This window comes from Cheilinus undulatus, linkage group 20, assembly GCF_018320785.1.
Source record: "Cheilinus undulatus linkage group 20, ASM1832078v1, whole genome shotgun sequence".
Classification (NCBI taxonomy): Eukaryota; Metazoa; Chordata; class Actinopteri; order Labriformes; family Labridae; genus Cheilinus; species Cheilinus undulatus.
Window position 1 is genome coordinate 15049835 of NC_054884.1, and position 22623 is coordinate 15072457.

General features: G+C 39.2%; 1 protein-coding gene and 1 long non-coding RNA gene across 2 annotated transcripts; one reads left to right on the forward strand and one right to left on the reverse strand.

Annotated features, from left to right (window-relative positions):
* Positions 1 to 21: 21 nt before the first annotated feature.
* Positions 22 to 4456, reverse strand: pyyb (peptide YYb). Its single transcript, XM_041815898.1, has 4 exons — positions 4387 to 4456; positions 3971 to 4158; positions 2326 to 2406; positions 22 to 211 (listed from the first exon to the last, which is right to left on the reverse strand). The coding sequence occupies exons 2-4, from the start codon at positions 4156 to 4158 to the stop codon at positions 187 to 189; spliced, it is 294 nt and encodes a 97-aa protein (XP_041671832.1). The 5' UTR covers positions 4387 to 4456; the 3' UTR covers positions 22 to 186.
* A 15578-nt stretch (positions 4457 to 20034) lies between these two features.
* On the forward strand, positions 20035 to 21109 carry LOC121528818. The gene is made up of 4 exons (XR_005993503.1): positions 20035 to 20117; positions 20224 to 20318; positions 20642 to 20787; positions 20884 to 21109. It is a non-coding gene; the product is annotated as an uncharacterized LOC121528818 (long non-coding RNA).
* The last annotated feature ends 1514 nt before the right edge of the window (positions 21110 to 22623 follow it).

Here is a 22623-nt window from a genome sequence, read left to right on the forward strand (position 1 = left end):
TACATTATGGCCAGAGAACAAACAGGTTTACTGAGAGGAAGACAAACAGAGAGGACAAATTTGCATGCACATTAAATAATCAAATATGGAGTTTCACAAATTCTAGGGCAGGAGTTTTCCACAGACTTGGCGTTTTTTGAGTTGTGATCAAAGCGAGGGATGGCAGCTTGGTTGGACTGGGCTCATTTACCACTGGTCGCTGTAGTCTGAGCTGTAAGGAGAGAGGGGAAAAAAACAGGTAAACTGACTGAAATTGCAATGTCTCTTGTATACTGCAATGCCATATGTAGTTTGTGCAGCTCTGATTGAACACACATCAAGGAATTGGATTGTGACATTGTGATGATTGCATAATCAATACACTGTTTGAATCTAGAGAGATATAAAATGTTAATCAATACTTACTAGAGGAGAGAAATTACATTAGCACGGAGCTTTAGAAAAGAAATCATAAAAAGAAATGAAATCTTAAAGGTTGGAAGGCTTGTGATAATAACACAACATGACAATATGTGGAAGCATTATAATAGAATAGTGTTGTGGACTGCTTAAATGACCACCGTCAGAGCATGGTTATTGAGTTTTTATGAAATATTTGATATGCTTTTATCTAATATCTTCATTTCAGTGTACAAGCAATCTTAATGAATAAGGGAAAAGTTTTAAAATACAGACTCATGGAAGGCCTAAGTGGACAAACATCTATGTAGTTTACATTATCTCATTTACCATGATGAGTAGATTTCATTTGATGTCTCTAGATCTTGTCTCATCTACATTGAAAAAACAATGTTTTCAAAGATAATGACAAAATTTCTCAAGATTTAGAGAAAACAACTGAAATTCACTTGTAATCAAAAGGAAATGAGTGCTGTTGTTGAAATAATGAGAAAAAATGATTCAAATTTTGAGAATTCAGCTTATATTTACTGCTTATGACAGGAAAATAGAGTCATGCTGTTATGGATGCTACTTTATACACTGGCCAAGGAAACATAGACAAGTATTAAATCCTAGAACATGTGTTGTCTGGATGTTGATTTGGCATTATTGGTGATTTGATGAATAGGGCTGGATTTCTTTTGCATTTTTGCTTTGGTGCTCTGAGAATCTAATGGTATTTCTAGATTTTTTTAGGGGAATTATTTATTGATACTCAATGTCTTATATCCGAGTATTTTTTTTTATTTTTGGGTCTTTTCATGCCTTTATTTGATAGAGGAAAGACAGTGGATGGATTTGGAAACAGGGAAGAGAGTGGGGAGAGACATGTGGTTAAGGGCCACAGGCCAGATTCGAACCCGGGCCGCCCGCGTGCATGGGTAGCGCCTTAAACCACTCGACCATCTGCGCTCCCGCATCAGAGTGTTTTTGATGTGTCATCTGCATGTTGTTGAGTGTTGTCTATGCTGTTGCATGGGTAAAGAGCCAAACACTAATATCTCACTCTAGGACAAATATGTTTATCTTAATTTGCTTATGTAGTTATTTTATTGTGACATGGCACGCCAAATGGATTTGTTTCACACATCCATATGGAAAACCTTCCAAAGTCTGCGTTTGGGAAAGGGCAGAGGCTTTGAAACAAAAAACCTCAGAGGGTGATAGGATAAATGTTCTGTCTGTCACATCTTTACAGGCCAATCAGAGTAACAAAACACGTGATGTAGTAGTTACTGAGGTTCGCCGCTACGGAGGATTAAACTCCATAGACAGCTGCATAATATGAACCATGGTGACTATAGACATGTCAGTGCTCGACTTTTGTCGTTTTTGAAAAGAAAACAACTCACTGCTGTTCTTTGTTCTTCTTTTAACAAAAAAATGTCGTCAAGTTCTAATCTCTACGCCATACCTGCACCGGCCTCTTCTCACTGCTTGCATACGTCACGACTCTGCCGTGCCTGAAAGTACTGCCCCTCGTCACTGATTGGTCCTGTCACTTTTTAACCAGGCCCAAATGGTTCAGATGGGAGCTTTGCAAGATGGATTCGCCAGTGAAAAGCACAGAAACGGGCAAATCCATCTGCTTTGCAAGGTTATTTTATTAGGCTTTTGCTTGTAAAATTGTTCTAAAATTAAAGCACGAGCATCTTTTAATTTCACTTTTATTGTAGAATAACTGATTGGAAAAACAGCTTGTGATGAAAAAGACTTCTCTTCATTTATGTAAGCAACTCTATTTCATTGGCTTTTCCACTTTAGAATAGTCTCTATTCCAAGCATGTATAATAATCTACTTTGTAAACTTTAGTATAGAAACATTGCTTTCAGTGTCAGCCTTTAGTAGCCAAATGTGAGCAAACCAGGCATGTTTTCTCTCACCTTGGTTCAGTCTCCTGGTTTGAATCACCTCCAAAGAGCAGCCACGCCATCGCCTGCTCAGGGGTCGACCTCTTTCCGTACCTGCAGAAAATCAAACATCACTGTGACTTACAAACTAGTATGAGATTCACATTCATGCCAAATTGACCTCTGCTCCAGCCGGCTGTCACTCAGCCTCCATTTCACTGAGAGCTGTGCTGTCGATGTGACCCCAACAGCCTTGCTATGAATTTCAACCATAGGGACATCTTTTTCTCCAAGAATCCTCAAGCTGTGAACAAGGTGAGTTAGTCGCTCGCACCCTGCTGAGCTTTTATCAGCAGTCTTTGCCCTCTTCTGCCTCTGCACTCCAATCAGGAATCAGAAGAGCAATTATCTGAGAGAAAAGGAGTGTTTTCAAGTTCACAGCTCGAGGTCCAGCCAGGCAAATACATCGAGCTCTTGTGACTTTATCTTTGGAAGCGTCTTTACTTAAATCGATGTCTGGTTACTGAAGAGTAAACCTGCATTTGTTTGAGGAGGAGTCGTTTGAGTGCAACGAAAGTCTCAGACTATAATAACAGATCAAGAGCATCAAGGGAAGACGTGTCAGATTCTATGAAAAGAATCTATGTACCTTCCAGTTTTTTCACTTGGAACACCATCACCTGATACTCTCACCAAAACATTTGCCCATCATTAGGAACAGTGTTAACAGTTACCGTCTCCCTAATGTGTAAAGTGCCATATTTTAGGAAGGACAAGTAAAATAAATCAGACAAAACCTGCAATATATTCCCATTTTCCCCTAAGATGAAAAAGTCTTGCTCCATTTCGAGTATGAAATGATATAGGTAAAAAAAAAACAAAGTGCATAATTAGGATTTCAGGCTTTGAAATTTGTCTAAAGCAAGATTTTGTGATGCAACAAAGCCTTTACAAGTCTGTCTGGTTTGACTCTGAGGAAAACAAGGCTTTGGTTTTTTAAAAACAGGATTTCTCATCACTAGCACTGAATTCCATTCCAGTCCCAAAGGGGTCAAACTGCTGATCGGCATTTTAAAAGTATTGATTCAGAAATAATGGAGAGAGCCTCTAAACGCTGGTTAAAAATGTTATTTTTTGCATCCGCTTATGGTTAGATCTCCCTGCATTCTTTCTGTGTGTGCTAGAATCAGTGTGGGTAATGTGTAGTGTGTATATTTAGCTTTCATTTCTGCTCTGAATCTTGTATATCATGTTTTTAAGTTGCAATATAATCATGATGATTTGATCAATCTGCCTGCAATTGTGAAGCACATTGTGCTGCCTTGTGTAATGGGCTATAAAAATAAAGTTTGACCTGATTTGACTTAATGTGAGTCAAATAACTCAACAAGGTGTGGTCTCCTGTGAGGCTCTCCTTGCTTGATTTAGAGACTAATCCCTAACATCTGGGGAGGGAGACTTCCTGCCAAAGCAAGGCACCCAGAAAGATGTCAGCATTTATTAAACTATTCTAAAATTTGCATGGTTCACTGACTAACTTCTAATGGCTACGAGGTGTTCAAAACAAACTTGCTCTACACGTTGGAGGAATCCATGCACTTGATAGACTCTGAATACAAAAGCAAAATGATAGGAAAAAGAAAGGTAATAGGGCAATGTTTGAATAGAACTGGCTCACCTCTGTCTGGTGATGAGGTTGACATAGTGTCTGACAGCTGCGTGGTATTTGGCCCAGTCCTCTGGAGACGCGTTGTTTCCCGGACTCTCCGGTTTAGGAGGATAAGCGTCCGCAAAGCTGCTCAGACACACGAGGAGGCAGAGCAGGAGAGCTGCCAGCATCATCCACGATCTCAGCAGGTTGGCCATCTGAGGGAGAGGAACACACACCAGGGTAGGATTCATCCGAGAAATAACGTCTGGAGAAACTTGTGTCAAATCTTTAGATCTTTTGCATTCTGTTTAAACTTTAATGAACCATGCGCCCTTGACTCCATATGGAAACACACCCCTGGATATAAAGTTAATGCTAAATTACGCACAGCCGTTCAAATAAAATCAAGATGCATTCAAGTCACAAAAAGTAAGACAACTTACTTTTTCAGTGTTGCGTCGTGATGTGGTCACCCCAGCTGTGCGCCTGTCTTGTTGCTCTCCTCTGCTTCCACGAGGTTATATAGCGCGCGATGGATACCTGATGCGCACTGAGCAACAGTTAACCACACCCCCACTCCTCCAGGCGCGCGTGGAAGGGGAAGTTATCTATGGAGAATAAATAAAAAGCATATTATTTATTAGTTTAACTTCAATATTTGACCAAAGCTGACTACGGATGTTTATTTTGATACGCACTGAAATGACGCACAGCTCACAGATTTCACAGTCTGTGTCTTTGTGGTGAATCATGTTGCCTTGGAGGAAGATTATTCGCTTATCTCGTTTAAACGTTTTGAAGCACATGTGAATTTTAAGTTTAAGAAAGACAGAAAGAAGCAGAGGGCTACTGGATTGTCTTGGTTGCCTTTTCAGCACCATGAACAGCGCCAGTAAACCATAAAATAGTCCCCCACAATGCTTTACGACTTGAAATCCCACAGGTTAAATGCAGCGAGCTGCAGCCTAGTAAGCACCATGTCTGCGCCTGTAAATCTTCAGGTTTACTGGCTTATTCATTCAACACCTGGCCCCTGTCGGTGCCTTCTCCACCAGTATGAGATGAAACAGCAGACATTAAGAGATGCAAAAATAATGTGCAGCTGATCTGAAAACAGCAGAGAAAGCACACAGTTCTCATAGAAGAAAACCAGTACTCAGTATTTAGAGAGGCCATTCTCCAGCTGTTAAATGGTTTAAATGAGGGAGTTTTGAAGCATTTGAAGGCCCCAGGAAAAGACAATATGAGGCCTTTTTTCTATTTTTCTGGAAGAAATCAAAGCTAGTGAAGCAAATATCATGAAGCTTCTTTTTTCAGTTGAAATGGCCACAAACATACATAACCACAGGAAATACCCCAAAGTGAGTGAGTTGTACATACTTGGTGTCTCTAATCTGAGTAAAAACAGGAGTGAAAATCATATTTAAATGTGGTTTAACATGACTCGAAGCAAAGTGTATCTTAAAAGATAGCCTATATACTGATGCTCACTTTATAGGCAGGCGATTTCAAATCCTTTAAGGCATGCTAAAGCATCTCTGGATTGAATCTTAACTCCTGAAATATAAGTAGCCTGGGAAAATATCCCACATGATTTTTGAAACTAGAATTTGGCCAATGTCTCTCAAAACATATAGGCCTATCATACTTATAACACCCCACGTTTCAGGCTATTTTACTTAAATAAAAAGTTCATTTACCATCAGTGGAGAGTTTTTAATTGGCTTGAATAAGAGTCATAATTTAGCAAAGTGTAAAAATGCATTGTTAAGAGTTCTGCATTGCATGCAGAACTTTAATATGGTTCAACAATGAGTAGACTCTCCTGCAATACTGGCTTCAAAAACAATGCAAAAAATAATAATTTGATAATAAAAAGACATAAACAGCTATGCAAAAGCTGCATCCACTGCTTTCATAACAGCATGTTACTATTATAAAATATCACATTAATAGAAAAAAATACTCTCTTTCACTGGGATTAGATTTTGAGAAGGAAGACTAATAACTTTTAATGAAGCTACATGATGCAATTTCCATAGAAGCCAAGCACCTCTACAGGTCTGACTCTGAATAGGCTCCTGTGTAGGTGAACTTTCAGTTCTTCTGCTTCAAATCATAGGTCTATACATTTTGTTTTATGTAATTTTAAAGAAATCAATGTTTTTATTGATTTAACTAATCTATAGATTTACTTTGAACAACTTGGTTGATATTGCAGTGGGCTGGGGGATCTCAAGACAAAGTTTTCCCAGCATGCCCTCAGGCATGGTGCTTTCGAACCAAAACTCAGAAGAAACTGTGTTTCTGATACTGTCTGTTGCACAGTAATCACTATTCTTTTAAACATATTCCTGTTAAATAATTGTTACTTTTGTGGTAAGACGGCACCATGAGTAAAGTTACCTACTGAGTTAGTCATATCCTGCCATAGGGAGCAGATGTGAGTAGAGCTGCCCACAGACTTGTGGGCCCTCCACAGTTGGGATTTATAAGTATAGCATTTCCTGCTAGTGTCCTGGCTAAAGGTCACCTCATATTAGACCTGAAAAGTTTGTCAAACTTAGTTCTGAAGTTGAAATTATTAATTTGTGGTACTTAATTACATATTTCCGCCCATTTTACCCATTTATTTCAACACTTTTAACCCATTTTTCCTGGTGGGGTTATTACCCCTTTTTTTCTCACTGTTATGCCACTTTGAACCAATTTTTGCTGTTTATGCCCTTTATTGCAACTTTTTGCCACTATATACCAAATTTGCCACGTTTTGTGACCATTTTGACCATGTTTTGTCAAATTAAATTGTTTTGTCAAATTAAATTGTTTTTGCCCCTTTGGCACTTTTATGCCATTTTACATTTATTGCCCATGTTTGCCACAGTTGTGCTACTAAAGGCCCATTTTTTCTGCTTTTCACCCTTTCTTGCCATTTTTTTTTTTTGTTGTTTTCTGTTTTCGCCCTCTTTTGCCAGTGTACGCCCATTTCCACACCTTTTTACTCAGTTTAGACACTGTTTTGCCACTTGACACCATTTTTGCTATTTTCATTCAAATTTCCACTCAGTTTGCCACTATTTTTTTTTAACACTTTCATCCCTTTTTTGCATTTGTGTTTTGTCAGTTTTAACCCATTTTGCTGCTCTTTGACAATTTTTGCCATTTTCTTGCCATTTTTGACACTTCTTGGGGCTTACATTTTGAAAAAAAAAGGTTTGCAAAATAGCATTAAAAGTCAAACTAAATAAATTCATTTTGAAAAAGTGGTCTTTCTCAGGTTAAAAAAATAGTTATCAGAGCTTAACTTTACCATAATTTTGCTGACCTCCATGGGCCCCAGATTTGATCGGGCCCCAGGAAGCTCTCCCCTTGATCCCCCCTTATGGGCAGCCTTGGATGTGAGTAGATTATGAATGTTGTGACAACCTGAATTCAAAAGCAGTTCAGAGAGAACCTACCAGCTTCTTTCTTGTGTCAAGATCAGAACTCAAACCTGTGATCAGTGTGTTAAGGACTGCACATCTGATCATGCGTGTTTGCTATACCAACCAAGTCAAACCAGCGTCCATGATGAGGCAGTGGACTTGAGCCTCAGCATGGGGGGCATAGGTGTCCTAGTCATGGGATTCTTGGGACAATAAATCTCTATTCTGTTGCTATTACATGCTTTCTGGGCACCTTATTTCATTTCTAAATGCTCATCTTAGTTACTGAAATATGATGTGAACCTTGTATTTGAAGCACACCTTTGCTTATGCCTCGAGGTCCCTTGGAGCACAAAGCCCCAGACCAGTGTTTACCTTGATTAAAGCACCAACGGGTTTAAAATGGACCTTGAGGATGCAGTCGAGAAAATGCAATGACCTGCACAACTCCTTATGATACAGACAGAACTACTAGCCCTGCTAAGAATGTATTTCTGATCCAAATCACAGTCCGAAGGTGTAATCGATCCATCTGTGACTGTTGAATGTTGTCAAGAATATCAAACCTGGCCCCCTCTCTATTCAAAGAATGACCTTCGTTACATTTAAGGCAGGATATTTAAATACATGATACTAACTTGATATTTCTTTCTTGAAGTAACTTAAAAATATATATAAGTACATTTGAATAACATACTTTTCATATACATAAACTGAGGTTGGCTAAAAAAAAAAAATGCAATTCTTCAATTTATAATGAGCACTGTGATGCAATGCAAAATTCACATGGTGTTGATAAGAGGTAAATGAACTCCTTGGGGTTTCTTTTAATTAATTTGGGTGAATCTTTTGCAGTGTATGGAGATCCTTCTAATCAGTATCACCCAATTGTTTTATTGACTTCAATCTATTCTGTGCACTGCTAGTTAATGAACAAACACCTCAAGACAGAGTGGATATCGGTTTGTGCTGCAACCAAAATTGCTTTCAAAATATAGACATGAGCTCATTTCAAGAGAAAGTTTTACAACTTTCCTTGAATTATAAAGAGAACACAGCTTTGGACAAATTTGAATCAGTGTTAGATCATTACTATGAAATGTACATCTAGGGATGATGTAGGCTAACTTGTCTGTTCACTACCCCCGTCACCTTTGGCCCTCTATGCTCTCATCACTCCTGCATGTATTATTCAGATGGTGATAAAGCCATTAATATGATGTGGAGGTAGAGATGGAGGTCATAGGCTGCAGCATCCACAGATCAATAATGTCATTGTGTCTCACACTCACATTCCCACTGCAGTATTTCTCTTACCCCTGAATTCAGTCATACATGAGGGATACATGAGGGTGTTTCATCTTCATCCCCAGATCCATATCAGCACAGAGACTTTGAGGATGTATGATGAGCACACACTCATGCAGAGATGTGTTGAGAAACAGGTTTAGATCTCAATAGAGAAGCTGAGTTTAGAGTAATTTTATGGTCAGTGCAGAGGCTGCTGTTTATCTCAGATCTTCACAGTCTGCTGTTCACTTCATGAGGCCTGAACTCGTCTCTTATCCACCTGTTTATGTGCACTGTTCTCCTGTTGAGAGGTTTCAGCTTATTCCTGAGATAGAGCTGTTTTCATTTTCATTTACACCTGGAAAATAATTCATTTCCTCAGGATTTTTAGAAAAATTCTTTTGCAAAATCAGTGTTTAGCCAAGGACTGCAAGGTGGTGGAGTGTTTAGCTCTGTTGTCTCACAGCAACAAGGTTCCTGTTTTGAATCCCCACTGTGCGGGCATTTTTTGTGTGGACTGCATTTGTTCCTCGTGCATGCATGGGTTCTCTCCAGGCACTTCTGCTTCCTCCCACAGACAAAAAGCATGCATGTTAGATCAAAATTATCAGTGTTAACTCAGTTCTCATAGAGCTAAATTTACCACTTTCCCTCAGTTTATATAATTCTCACAGGTTCCAACTTAAATTTACAGTGATATTCTATCACACATTAAAGTGTACTTTTAACACAACAGTGTGTTACTTCTCCCAGTTTGCATGTTAATCTAAGCAGTTGACCTTGCCACCTCATGTTGACCACCTGTGACAAGGTGGGGTGTCCTCAGGCATGGACAAAGTAGAGGGACTACCTTAAAGCCAGAGGTTTCTCTTCCTTAATTAAATGTTTTTCAACAAGTGGCTAATTCAGTGGAAAACTTCACTCATGGTGCAAAAGTATTTAGCATCAACAACAACTGCAATCCACCAGAAACATGAGCAAAGGAATCCCAGCAATGATCACTGAACAACAGGCAACACCTACACACATGTAAACACATTCAAACACATCTTAAACTATTAAACACTCTGCCCAAGGATATTATTGAAAAAAACAACATCTGCCTTTTTTTGCCTATGTTATTTTTTATACTATGCCCTAAAAAAGCAAGGAAAATAAGTACAGAAATTCTATTCTATTAAATCCATCCAAAGTCAGGCAAGGACTCAAAACAAAACAAAAACGGCAGCACTGACAAAACAACAAATAACATGACTGATGCACCCAGATCCCGCTGTTTTAATAATCCTTTACAGTGGTGTAAGAAGTTTTCAAGGTCATTCCATATCAAATGGCCATATTTAAAAAAAAAAGTTTGAGGTTCTGTTCTTGTTCTTGTGGAAAAATATGTTCAAGACAAGGTAGTTTGAGATGGTTTCATGCTGGAGGTTTGGATGCCTTACAGTTTAAAACTATGATCTAAAGGCAAGTGCTATGTATCTGCATTCATGGCTATTCAACATGTCTGACAAAATAGTTCCCACAAGACATAAATGTGGTGAAACAGGAATAGAGACGTGTAAACACTGAGATGCCAACTTGATAACAGCAGTCCAAAATGCTAAAAGTAGGTCACACCACTGGAAGAAATGAAATGTAGTTATGTTTCTTCCAACACCAACAGAAAAATGTCATCTCACTGATAATTTTATTGTACTTCTCTGGAGTTTAATAAAACCTTTGCATTCCTTTAAATAGCACCCTATATTATAAGAGCAATTATGAACTGTTCATAATTGTGCAAGGCTTTGTCTGTTCTGAGGCTGCCAAAATTACATTTGCAAATATTGATTAGAACCATGATAAAGCAGTTATTAAGTTGTTTATGCAAAGGTCTTTTGATAAGAAAAACAAACATAGGCCTTTTTTTAGGGTTTTATCAGTGAAACAATTAAAATCGATGTTGATTTTTGACAGCATATGTTCCTTTTTCTTCTCTCTTGGGTCCTGGGGTGTCTCCACTTTTCTTAGGTACATGCAGGGAGGGTGCCAAGGTAAAACGTTTGGGAAACACTGCTCTAGAGTACTCTCATTATACAAAAACATGGTAAGATTCTCTCCAGGGTGCCTTACCAGCAGACAAAATGAGATAAAGTGATCTCTAGTGCTCTCTTGTTGGACCATACATGGTAAAGTGTACTCTAGGGTGTTCTATCAGTGAACTAAACATGATAAAGTGCCTTCTAGATTGGTTTCTCATTGTCAAAGCAGTGTAAAATTCTCTCTAGGTTGCTCTACTAGTTGACAAAATGTGGTTAAGTGTCCTTCAGGGTGCCCTACCAATCAACAAAACATGGTAGTCTTTTTTTATGCTTATTGTCAAAAATAAGGTTGGGTGCCCAGTAAGGTGCCTTACCAGTGGATGAAATGTGATAAAGTGGCCTAACTTGGGAACAAAACGTGGCTAAGTGCCCTCCATGGTGCCCTCCCAGTGGAATTAAAATATGGTAATGAGCTCTTTTTGGAGCCTTCAAACAGACAAATTATGATAAAGTGCTCTTCCCCCACCCTGACATAGCTCCTTAAAGTAATGTACCATCTCCAGTGAGAGTTGCTACTATAATCCTAATAAAAATATTTAATCTTAACCATCTTAACTATTCCACTGCATACAGCAGGTGCCCTTTTACTATTTAAGCCCCTCAAACATCTTTAGTTCTCCACTGCCTTAATCCTTTATCGTACCAAATTTAAACGTGTCATCTTTACAACACTAATTCCTGATTTTTGGTTATTTACTGATGCAGATGTTTTTAATTGTATCGTCATGTTTTATCTCAGTAAAATGGTCAAAAAAAATCTGTTTCACTAGTCGCAGGCTTTACAAATGTAGCTAAAGTGTACAACACAGCAAAATGAAACTTCGCCGAACATGCTGATAAGTGCAGCTGTAAAAGATTAGTATCAGCTGTATATAAGATCATGGTTTAATCAAAGACACTGTCACAGTGCCAGAGAGCATAGCAGCACATGTATGTTGTCTTTTTTGGGCTCCCTTGGGACACCATGACTTCTTGTCTCAAGTGCTGTTTATGGCGTTGTAAAAAACAATGTTTTTCCCTTTGTCTGTCCCTAAGCCCTTGTCAAAAACACATCTTGATTTGGGCATAAATCCCCCGCTGACAGCCTCTGCAGAGCTGCTGAAGCTGCTGACAATAAACAAGCCGTTAAAGTGTGTGCCATAAAGGCTTGGAGCGGGTCGAGGTATTACAAATTGATTGCGCTGACCATTTTTGAGCAATTATTGTACCATAATTCAAACTGATATTTAGAGACAATTACTGAGCAGTAAAAGGGAACAAAAATAGGAAAATAATGGCTTTTAACAAGCATGAGTTGAAATAAAGTGGGGTCTAGCTTAAAGTGGTTAATAATGGATGAATAGTCTCCCATTCAGGGGAGCTGATATGTGTCCTCCCTGATGTAATCACAGCTAACGGTGGCTATCCTGAACATTTAGTTAATTCTGCCTCAGTAATCAGCCACTCTTCCTTCACTCTACAGGCCATAAAAGTCAATGGCAAGAAACAACAATATGTACAAGAAAAACTCATTAGCTTTCTGCACTGTTTGTAGGCAAACACTGAGAAAGTAGCAGCGCACAGATAAGAGAAAGGGCAGACACTTAAGGTTTGCAGAGTCCAATAAAGCCCGGCTAATGCACTCCTGAAGAGCAGTTTGGGCTCCTACAGAGGGATGGGTTGAATTGCCATCAAGGTAAAGATAAAAACACCAGTAGGAGGCTACTGATTTTAAAACTTTTTCTCTTATCTTAAGTTTTACAAACTTTTCCTACATCTGCTGCTCATGTCTGCCACTCTGGTTAGGTAAGATGGGAAAATTACGTAACATCTTTTACATATAGTTCCAACTAGAACAAATCACAATGAAATCTACTTACTTCATACATCTACCTCTCAACAGAGCTCTAAAAGCCTTTTTCTGAACCTGCCTTCACTTTAGGTAGTAAAAACAGCACCATTTCCATTTGCATGACACATGCTGCCTAGGCTAAATATGAAAGGAAGATTACACACATGCATACAAAAAGTCCACTCTGGTGTAAGAGCAATCTCCCAGGAGGATGTCTGACTCCTTCCTGCCATCATGGACAGAACAGGGGGGAAATGATGATGCGCTTTTATTTAGCCTTATCTCCAGTGTGGGGGAGCCACTAATATGAGCAGAGTGCTTTCCAGGCAGAGCGGTCTGTTTGCACAGTTCAGGAGGGAAAATGGGGGGTTGATGGCTGCCTAATACCACGGAATGATAATTCACGAGCGTATAAATGGCTCTAAAAGGGTCTGCTGTCAGTCACAAGCACTGAAAACGACAAGTTAGCAAACAATAACACTTTAAAAAATATAGAGTGCTGTTGTACTGTATATTGGCAAGGCTGGGGCCTCATTCCAAGGATAATCACAACAGTGCTGATACTCAGAGCCCCACGGCTGGGTCCCAGTACACCTACTGCCCTGACCAGCCTTATCTCTTTGTTCTGCATGCTCATGTTTAAGGGTAGGGGGTCCCTGATTCTTGATGGATTGGAGGTGTAGGGTGAGGTGCTAGAGGTATGTGGCCTTCTAAACAGATTTTCCAGGTGCAAACTCCAAACTGAATGTTGTGGAAAATCTCCAAAATCATTGGCAAGATGTCTGCTCAAGTGACAAAAAAAAAGTTTACATGTAGTTTCTCTACAAATAAAATTTGAAAATTATGGTGATATTAATTTGAACTTTTGAACTTTGAACTTTAATATTGTTTCAGTGTTTTTAATACAATCTCTGTTGGACTTTAACTTTGTCCCACAACAATAAAAAAAAATGAAGGAATCATCTTAATACAGTAACTTAATATCATTCAATAAAGAAATGCAGCCAACTAACCAAATAAAAAATGTAAAAATCATTTGGTTTAACTGAAACTAAATAAAAAATAAGCTTTTAAAAAACATTAAAATAAATAAATAAATAAATAAAAAAAAAAACTAAATACAACTAAATTCTGTGCATAGAAAACTAACTGAAATAAAACAAAATTAAAGACAAAAACTTCTTAGTTTTGGTCTTTGACAGCAGCATAATGACTGACATGTATGCCCAAGCCTGGAGAGAGAAATCCTCTGAATTGACTGGAGAAGACTTCACACAATGGTAATTTTTGGTCTTCAGTTGTATAAAAACATCAAAATTTAATGAATCAAATAAAAAGTGATGAGCCCTTTGGGTCTCACCCCTGACAGGTATCCAATATCGCAGAAAAAACTAAAACTAAAACAAATAAAAACTAAATTAAAATAGCAACCTAGAAGTAAAAACTAATTAAAACTAAAAGAAAATCTAAAGCACAAGATAAAAACGAAATAAAAATAAAACTAAGGAAAAACCCAAAACTAATATAACCTTGATCCAGATCTGTTAGCACTGTTGCTAAAGCTACATCCAAGCTAATAGCTTCCCCGATTGCAAACTAATGCCAAAGCAGGAGAACAGTAAAAATATTTTCTCCACTAAGACAGGTTTTCAGTGCAGCTTTTTTGTGCTTGTTTTAATAAAGACATGTGGCCAAGTTCTGATAAAACTGCAGCTGTACAAAAGCTACACTATATTGCCAAAAGTATTCACTCACCCATCCAAATAATTGAAATCAGGTGTTCCAATCAGTCCCATGGCCACAGGTGTATAAAATCAAGCACCTAGGCATGCAGACTGTTTCTACAAATATTTGTGAAAGAATGGGTCATTCTCAAGAGCTCAGCAAATTCCAGCGTGGTACTGTGATAGGATGCCACCTGTACAACAAGTCCAGTCGTAAAATTTCCTCGCACCTAAATATTCCACAAAGCGATTGGGAACAACAGCAACTCAGCCACGAAGTGGTAGGCCACGTAAAATGACGGAGCGGGGTCAGTGGATGCTGAGGCGCATAGTGCGCAGAGGATGCAAACTTTCTGCAGAGTCAATCGCTACAGACCTCCAAACTTCTTGTGGCCTTCAGATTAGCTCAAGAACAGTGCATAGAGAGCTTCATGGAATGGGTTTCCATAACCAAGCAGCTGCATTCAAGACATACATCACCAAGTGCAATGCAAAACGTCGGATGCCGTGGTGTAAAGCACGCCACCACTGGACTCTAAAGCAGTGGAGACAAGTTCTCTGGAGTCAAGAATCGCGCTTCTCCATCTGGCAATCTGATAGACGAGTCTGTGTTTGGTGGTTGCCAGGAGAATGGTACTTGTCTGACTGCATTGTGCCAAGTGTAAAGTTTGGTGGAGGGGGGATTATAGTGTGGGGTTGTTTTTCAGGAGCTGGGCTTGGCCCTTTAGTTACAGTGAAAGGAACTCTGAATGCTTCAACATACCAAGAGATTTTGGACAATTCCATGATCCCAACTTTGTGGGAACAGTTTGGGGATGGCCCCTTCCTGTTCCAACATGACTGTGCACCAGTGCACAAAGCAAGGTCCATAAAGACATGGATGAGAGAGTTTGGTTTGGATGAACTTGACTGGTCTGCACAGAGTCCTGACCCCAACCTGATAGAACAACTTTGGGATGAATTAGAGCGGAGATTGAGAGCCAGGCCTTCTCATCCAACATCGGTGTGTGACCTGACAAATGTGCTTCAGGAAAAAGCTGCAAAGGGTGGACCGACATCATATCAAACCTTACAGATTAAGAATAGGATGTCACTGAAGTTCATATGCGAGTCAATGCAAGTGATTGAATACTTTTGGCAATATAGTGTACATTTAAGCTAATTGCTACACCAGAAGCAGCCATTGTTTTTAATGACTTAGAGTGCAACTAAACCCCTCCCACTATTGCAAACTCATGCCAAAGCAGGTCAGGAGAATAGCAAGTACACCTCTTCTTCAAGAAAAGCTTCAAGTGCTGTACTTTGCTCTTAATTTATTAAAAAATGTGGCCCAGCTCTGATAAAACTGCTATACTATAGCTACATCCAAGCTAAATGCTACACTGGCAACAGCCATTATTATTGACTTCCAGTACAACTAGACTTATGCTGAAGTAGGTCAGGAGAAAATAAAACTATTGCTATACTCTAGCTACATCCAGGCTAACTGCTACATTAGTGGCAGCGGTTACAGGCTTCCAGTTCAAGTGAACCCTGCCCATAGCTACTGTCTCATGATGCTGATTGGTCTGGTCCATTTCAGACCTGGAACAAGCATTTCAGACTGGAGCTTTGCAAGATGGATTAGCCTAAGGACAGATATGGAATCTGACCAATCCATCAGGTATGCAAGGTTAAAAATGATTCATAATGTGAAGAATACCAGTGCTGTTGTACTTTACATCAGCACTCATGGAATGCCACATGTCCAAATCACAATACTTGAGCTTTTAAACTTTCATATAATAGATATCAGCCTTCCTTTTTGTTGGTCATAAAAGACACACATGCCCAAAATCACCATTAAATAGCCAGTGCTTCCTCCTCTGTTTCTCTAAAAGCAATGCTTCATGTGATTTTCTTTCTTCCCCTGGGGACAGAAGCTTCACCACTGACGGCAGCATCACTCTGACTATTTCCAGGAACATCCCATCCTCTGATGTGTTTATGAGCCGGCTTTCAATGGCAGCTTCAGGTAACTCTGACAGATGGTGAGAGAAATGACAGGAGCTCAAGGCGAGATAGGTTCAAGGGTTTGATTCAGAGCATGTTATTAAAGTAACAATGAGCGCCACATTTTGTTTTTTGGCAGCATTTCTTTATCTCTTAACACAACATTGGCATTCAGCTCAAATCCAATGCTGTATCCTTGGTTTTTGTAGTTTTATTCTATAATTTTGTAGATTTTTATTCTCTAGTCATTCTGGGTTTTGTTAATACATTGATTTTCTATTTCCTGGAAACTTTTGTCTTAAGTCCTGTCATTTGTAGTTTGGTTTATGATGCTCTCACAACATATTTGGTGTTTTTATTCATTCTGAGTAACATATTATGTTACGCCTAAATTTCCCTACACAAACTTAAAAGGACCATCAGCAGGCTATTTTTACATCAAAATGGGCCCATTAGGATCTCAAATGGCAAAATGAAGTCACTATCTTACACCCCGGAGGGGAGGGAGGATGACTAGAAATGCCGTAAACTCACCATCACATGAAGAAAAAAAAAACATGACGACATAGTTGACGTGACTCAGTGTGTTCCTGCGTCAGAGGTCTGTAGTAGCAAACAGCTGACTTTGCCCACAAGCTGTGGAGATTCAGGTCTCGAGGGAGTTGACTCAGGAGCCTCTCCCAACAGACACCAATTACAATTACACAAAACATGAAACTGGCTTTTTTCCCCCTCTAATTTCTAAAGAGGTGTAAATGAAGAATCAACTCAATGGTCTAACAGATGCAGTGCACACAAACGCCAACGGGATCAATTCTTATAGTAATTATAGCAAACGAGCTGTGGCTGAGCTGTTTGGTCATCAATATGTGATGAAACCATTGCTCACTGGAGTCCAGGACTGCATGACCATCTTTACAAAGATATATTTTTTTCTGACGAGGGACAGCTTGAGGAAAATAACCTTATTTGAGTCCTATCAGAATAACTAGTAATGTTCCTTTTCTTGTTTTAGGCCAACAATAAACAGCCCACCAGTTTTGATATCAATCACTCTGATTCTCTAGCTTAGAGCTGTGTGTGTGAGGGAGAGCCTATATATCAGCAACACCTTGGAAAAACAAGGGATGAGGATATTGGAGTAGCCTGGAGTGTCAGTTAAAGTAAATGGCTGCTGTGAAGTGATATGCCACCTAAACCTCAGGAAAATAATCACACAAGAGAGGGTTTGTCTAGAAAAACAACAATAAAGACCATGAGCCTACAAAATACGCTAGAGGCTCTGCTGAGCTGTATACAAGCTGAATTTTGGGCTAAATGTTAAAGCTAGCATTTGAGCATCCGTGACAGTTCATGTCCATTTTATTCTCAAAATAATTACTCAGAACAATGGTGGGAGATAGTTTCAGCAGCTTTCCTGAATGATTCTATGAACAGGTAAAATATTCTACACAATTTTAACACGGTATTATTTAGTCAGGCCATAGCCTATGATTTAGACAGAATATTAATATGGACGATGCAACAGCTGCCCGGGAGTTAAGCTTAAATATTTAGAGCCCCCATGCTGATTGGCTGCAGAAGAGGTCATAAACTCAGCCTCCTCTATGTTATCAGATGGGTCAAACTTTAAACTTGATATATGAGCATCAGTTTTATCTTGTAAATTTCTGAGAAGTTGTGTTTTGATATTTGAAATGCAACAGTTCCTTGAGTAATTCCCATGGCTCAATTAAAAAATTCACCCAATCACACTCCGAATTTTTTTTTCAAAGCCTCTGCCTTTTCTCAAACATTTCCTATTGAAGCTTTCCCAGATGGATGTGTGAAACACATCCATCTGGCACGTCAGGTTAGTGAGGCATCAGTTCTGCAGTTCAACCAGCCAGCTCCGTTCTGGACGTCTTAACTCAAATTTAGTCAGTGCAAAATATCACTGTCTGCTACGGGGATATTCCAGCTTTATTTGAGTACAAAAAGGGACAGAGCCGCACCTTCCATTGTAGTCTGTAACATTTGAGGCTGATGGTGATGTCATTAGATCTGTAGCTACTGAGGGCTTAAACTGCAACACTCTGTATGTGGTAATAGAAAAAATAAAATATGCCCTAGCCCTGTGATTGACTAGCTACCAGTCCATGGTGTATCCCGCCTCTCGCCCAATGACAGCAGGGTTAGACTCCAGCCTCCTGCAGCCCTGAATGGGAAGAGCAGTATAGATAATGAATGGATGAATAGAAAATATACTCTAGGTAGATATATAGTGGAGTCAAATTCCCTCTGGGTTTGTTGCTCTCAGCTTAGTGTTCATACTGATAGGATGGAGCTTCCTCCATCTTTATATGTCACTAAGAGGCTTTTTAAATTTATATGCAAACCCCTCCTCTCCAACTCGTAGCTCTGCTATCATTTGGGGGAAGAAAAATGGCCCCACCAGCTCAGAAATTCTGCCTCTTTAGGAGCGTAATGATTGTCGCAAGAGAAGAACTGAACGAGAAACAAAATACTCTACAAACTTAAGATTAGATTTTCTCTGATCTAAACAGATAAAAAGCAATGAATCAACTTTGAGATGCATGAAATGGATCAGGATTTTGCAGTCAGAACTTGACCACCACTCTGTTTACACTGCATAGTAAGCCTTTAAAAAGACCATAACGATACTCTTATGCAGTTACAATTCATTGGCTTCAGCAAAGTATTTCAAGGTTATAAATGTATGAACTAAATCTTTCATCACTAAAACACAAGTTTAGGTCACAGATGTCCCAAGAGGAAGAGTCAGTTATTATTACTTATCCTCTGGGAACAATCATCTGTTCAATATTCAATCCAAACATGTAAACAGTCATTATATATATTCTGACCCCTTTGCACCTGCTTTTACTTTGATCTGATTACTTCATGTGAGCAAGAAAAATATGATCTTTGTAAAGTGTAAATCCATTGTCTTTAGGATATGATCAGATCTGTGTTATGCTCCTGTGTGGGTGTTAATGTAATTATTACAACATACTGGAATGGCACACATAACACCACTCTGTCCTCTGACTGCAAGTCCTTCTCTGGAGGGGAGATATGCTCACTGAGGATGACAATAACTTATTTTATTTATGGGGTAGATGTGAGGACAATAATGATAATGATAATGATAATGTTAAAACCAGGTGTAAACCTAATAGAACATTTAAACACAAATACTTTAGTTCTACCTAAGCTGAGCATCATCCAAGCAATGTTGAACAATGAAGCAAAAGAGCATTTAACTTCTACAAGTATCTCTATTCAGTAAGAAATTAAGTTTTCATATTTTTATTTCAAGAGTTGCACATAAATTGAAATTTTAGGCTAAATTTGCATCATTCCCAACAATCAGATATTTCCGATTTGGGGTCTGGGAGCCTACAACACAATTTGTAGCAGTTAAACAATGTTGTTGAGGTGCGCCAGTAGTCGAGTGGTTAAGGCACATGCCATATACGCAGGCAACCCGGGTTCAAATCCAGCCTGTGGCACTATTTCCTGCATGTCTCTCCCTGCTCTCTTCCCTGTTTCTGACTCTATCCACTGTCCTATCCAAAAAAGGCCAAAAATAAATCTTAAAAAAAAAAAAAAACAATGTTGTTGACACCACACATGAGGATTATTCAGACAAATAGTCATTTGCTACAAGGCTCCACTCGGGATACGCCCCCATGATCATTGAGAGAGGCAAATCTTGCTCAAATTGGGCTTAAAATCCCGTAGTGTGTGGCTGGCCTAAGACCTCCTTAGAAACCAGGGACATCACTAGGATTGAAAGATGGGGGGGGTTGGCCCGAAGAGTTGCAGGTAATAAAGTGTGCACCAACTTTTTTATCCACACTCTAAAGTGCTTCATTAATTCATTCATTATTAGTTATTACACCTTTAATCTGGCTCACTTGCTTTTCCTTAGAAGACCGTCTTTCCTCAAGCCTTGAGCAGGTCTTCCTTTTTTCTACTAACAGCCAGAGTGAGTTTGAGTTGGTATTTGAAAGTCTACGCGTTGGGGTGAGTTCACGCAAACGATGATGGAAACATTCATTAATGCATTTAGTAAAATATAAATATGGTATATAATATCTAAAATATATAGTTTCATAACTCCTCTCTTTCTTTTTTCAGGCTGTTCATGCTTTCCAAATCAAACTAGTTTATTTCTGCCTGCCACTGCTATTTCTGTCTGAAGACAGTCTATACCAGTGGTACTCAAACTTATTCTATGCAAGTCATATTGTCTTAAAATACTTTATGTCATGGTTTACATGTGCTTTATTGAACTTTGTTTTTTGTTAGAGAGGAGGCTCTCAGTGCTTTTTTATTTCTCTCTGCAGGCTGGCTGGGCAGGAGAGAACTGGCAATCTCAGCTGCAGGTCATCAAGGTTCTCAGCTGCAGCTAGTTGATGTGCAATCAAGATCTCCTTTTGACCACCTTGGGTTGAAGCTTCAGTTGTCAGAGTATTCCTTCAGCTACTGAGTGGTAATCTGACTCCAACCACAACTGTGCCTTTACCAAGTGATTGCTCTGATTTTTGGTAGTTGTATCATCTAAATCCTTTTGTCTTTTTTCTTGCAGTGCCTCCAACAGTGCCAGTTCTTCTGCCTGCCACCAGCCAGCCAACTCACCATCATTTACACCTTTTGTTAATAAACTTCTTCACTATCTACCTTGACTTCTGCTCTGCCTCTGGGTCCTAGTCAGCATAACGTCACAATTTAGCGGGAGCCACATTCCAAAACCTGGGATGTAAGAAGATCCATTGATCAGCTGATCCATACTTGAAATAAAATGAAACTGTGAATTGTTGGATTATTGTGTAATTAAAGGGGATGCAATAGGCCACATAAAGATGTCTATAGTGGCAGAAGAAAGGATATGTTACTAATAATGAGCATATATTTTTTATTTATGCAAGTTCCACTAGTAATGATGTGTTAAAATATTAGTTTGAGCTCTGAGATGCTTTTCAAAGAGCTGAGGAATGGCTATTTGGGTATTTATATCTTATATCTATGGGGCACTTACTGTAGTTCTGTTTAACTTAAAAAGAGAAGTTTTCTACTTTTTTCCACTCATTATTGATGCTTTTAGCAAAAGGAGGAGGGGCCTCTTATTGGGCTTGCCCTGGGCCTGGAAATGACTCAAACCGGCCCTGCATCACACACCCACAGACAGATCATTCAACTCGCCTCATTCTGTAGCTTTGGTTTCCTGTTTCTGCTCTTTTGACAGTACCTATTATCAGCAATACATTAAAGATCAAATAAAACACCCTCGTTTGAAGTTTCACGCTATAGTTAGTCATCTCAACACGTGATCCATGTGTGAGGCTCGCTGATGATGACACATATCGCAATGATCATCATAAAATACAACTGTGAGAGAGCATCAGCAGAAAATTATTGAAGAAAATTGTTAAAAGGAGGGCAGAAGAAGCTTCAGTTTGAAAACAAGAGAGCGCATCTGAATGAATGAGCTTACTGAAGAGACGCACCACCAGCAGACTTCCTCTGCTTTCTTACGTACACTCCTCTGTCACGCACCGACGATAATAATTACAGGATTAAAAGGAAAAAGGAAATAAAAGTCTTCATTTAGACTTGGCACTAAAGAGCCATAGGTGACTGGAGAGTGATGGGTTGAGTTTCTCTGCTCTATACGTTAAGCAGAAAGTAACGTAATGGCGTGGTGCATTCCTGAATTAATTTTGTCACTGTTTTTACTGTAATTATTGTAAGGGGGGCCAAGGAACATTTTAGGGTGGCTTCAGGCCCCCCAAAACGGCTTAAGGACGTCCATGGGTGACACCACCAACATAGGTATAATATGGTCAGAGTGCAGTCTCTGCCCTTTTAATAATGGCAAAACCTACCATTCATCATTTGATTTTGCAATAAAATTTTGTTTTAGCCATTTCTGGATGTCTATCTGCACATTTTGATTTTTTGGCGTTAGTTACTGCTTTCATTTAAGTTCATATCCAAAATTTGCTCCCTAACATCAATGCAAACATAGCCCTCGCTAACCTGTGGTCTGTCTGTTTTCACTTTAAAGCTGAGATGAATGATGTTAATCAGCACATGGAGCACCACGCATCCCTCAGCTGCTGCCCGCCCCGCTCTAATAAAGCAGTTTGCCTGCCTTAGTAATTACTCTCATCTGTCTCAGTCGGATAAGAAAAAGACACAACTGGATAAAAGCTCCACTCAATGGTTCCATTCTGGCAGATACAAGTTTAACCAGAAAACTAAAACGTTCCAAACACTGTTTCATTTCTGACTGTTTGTAATAAAGTGATTAAAGCTGATCAGAAGC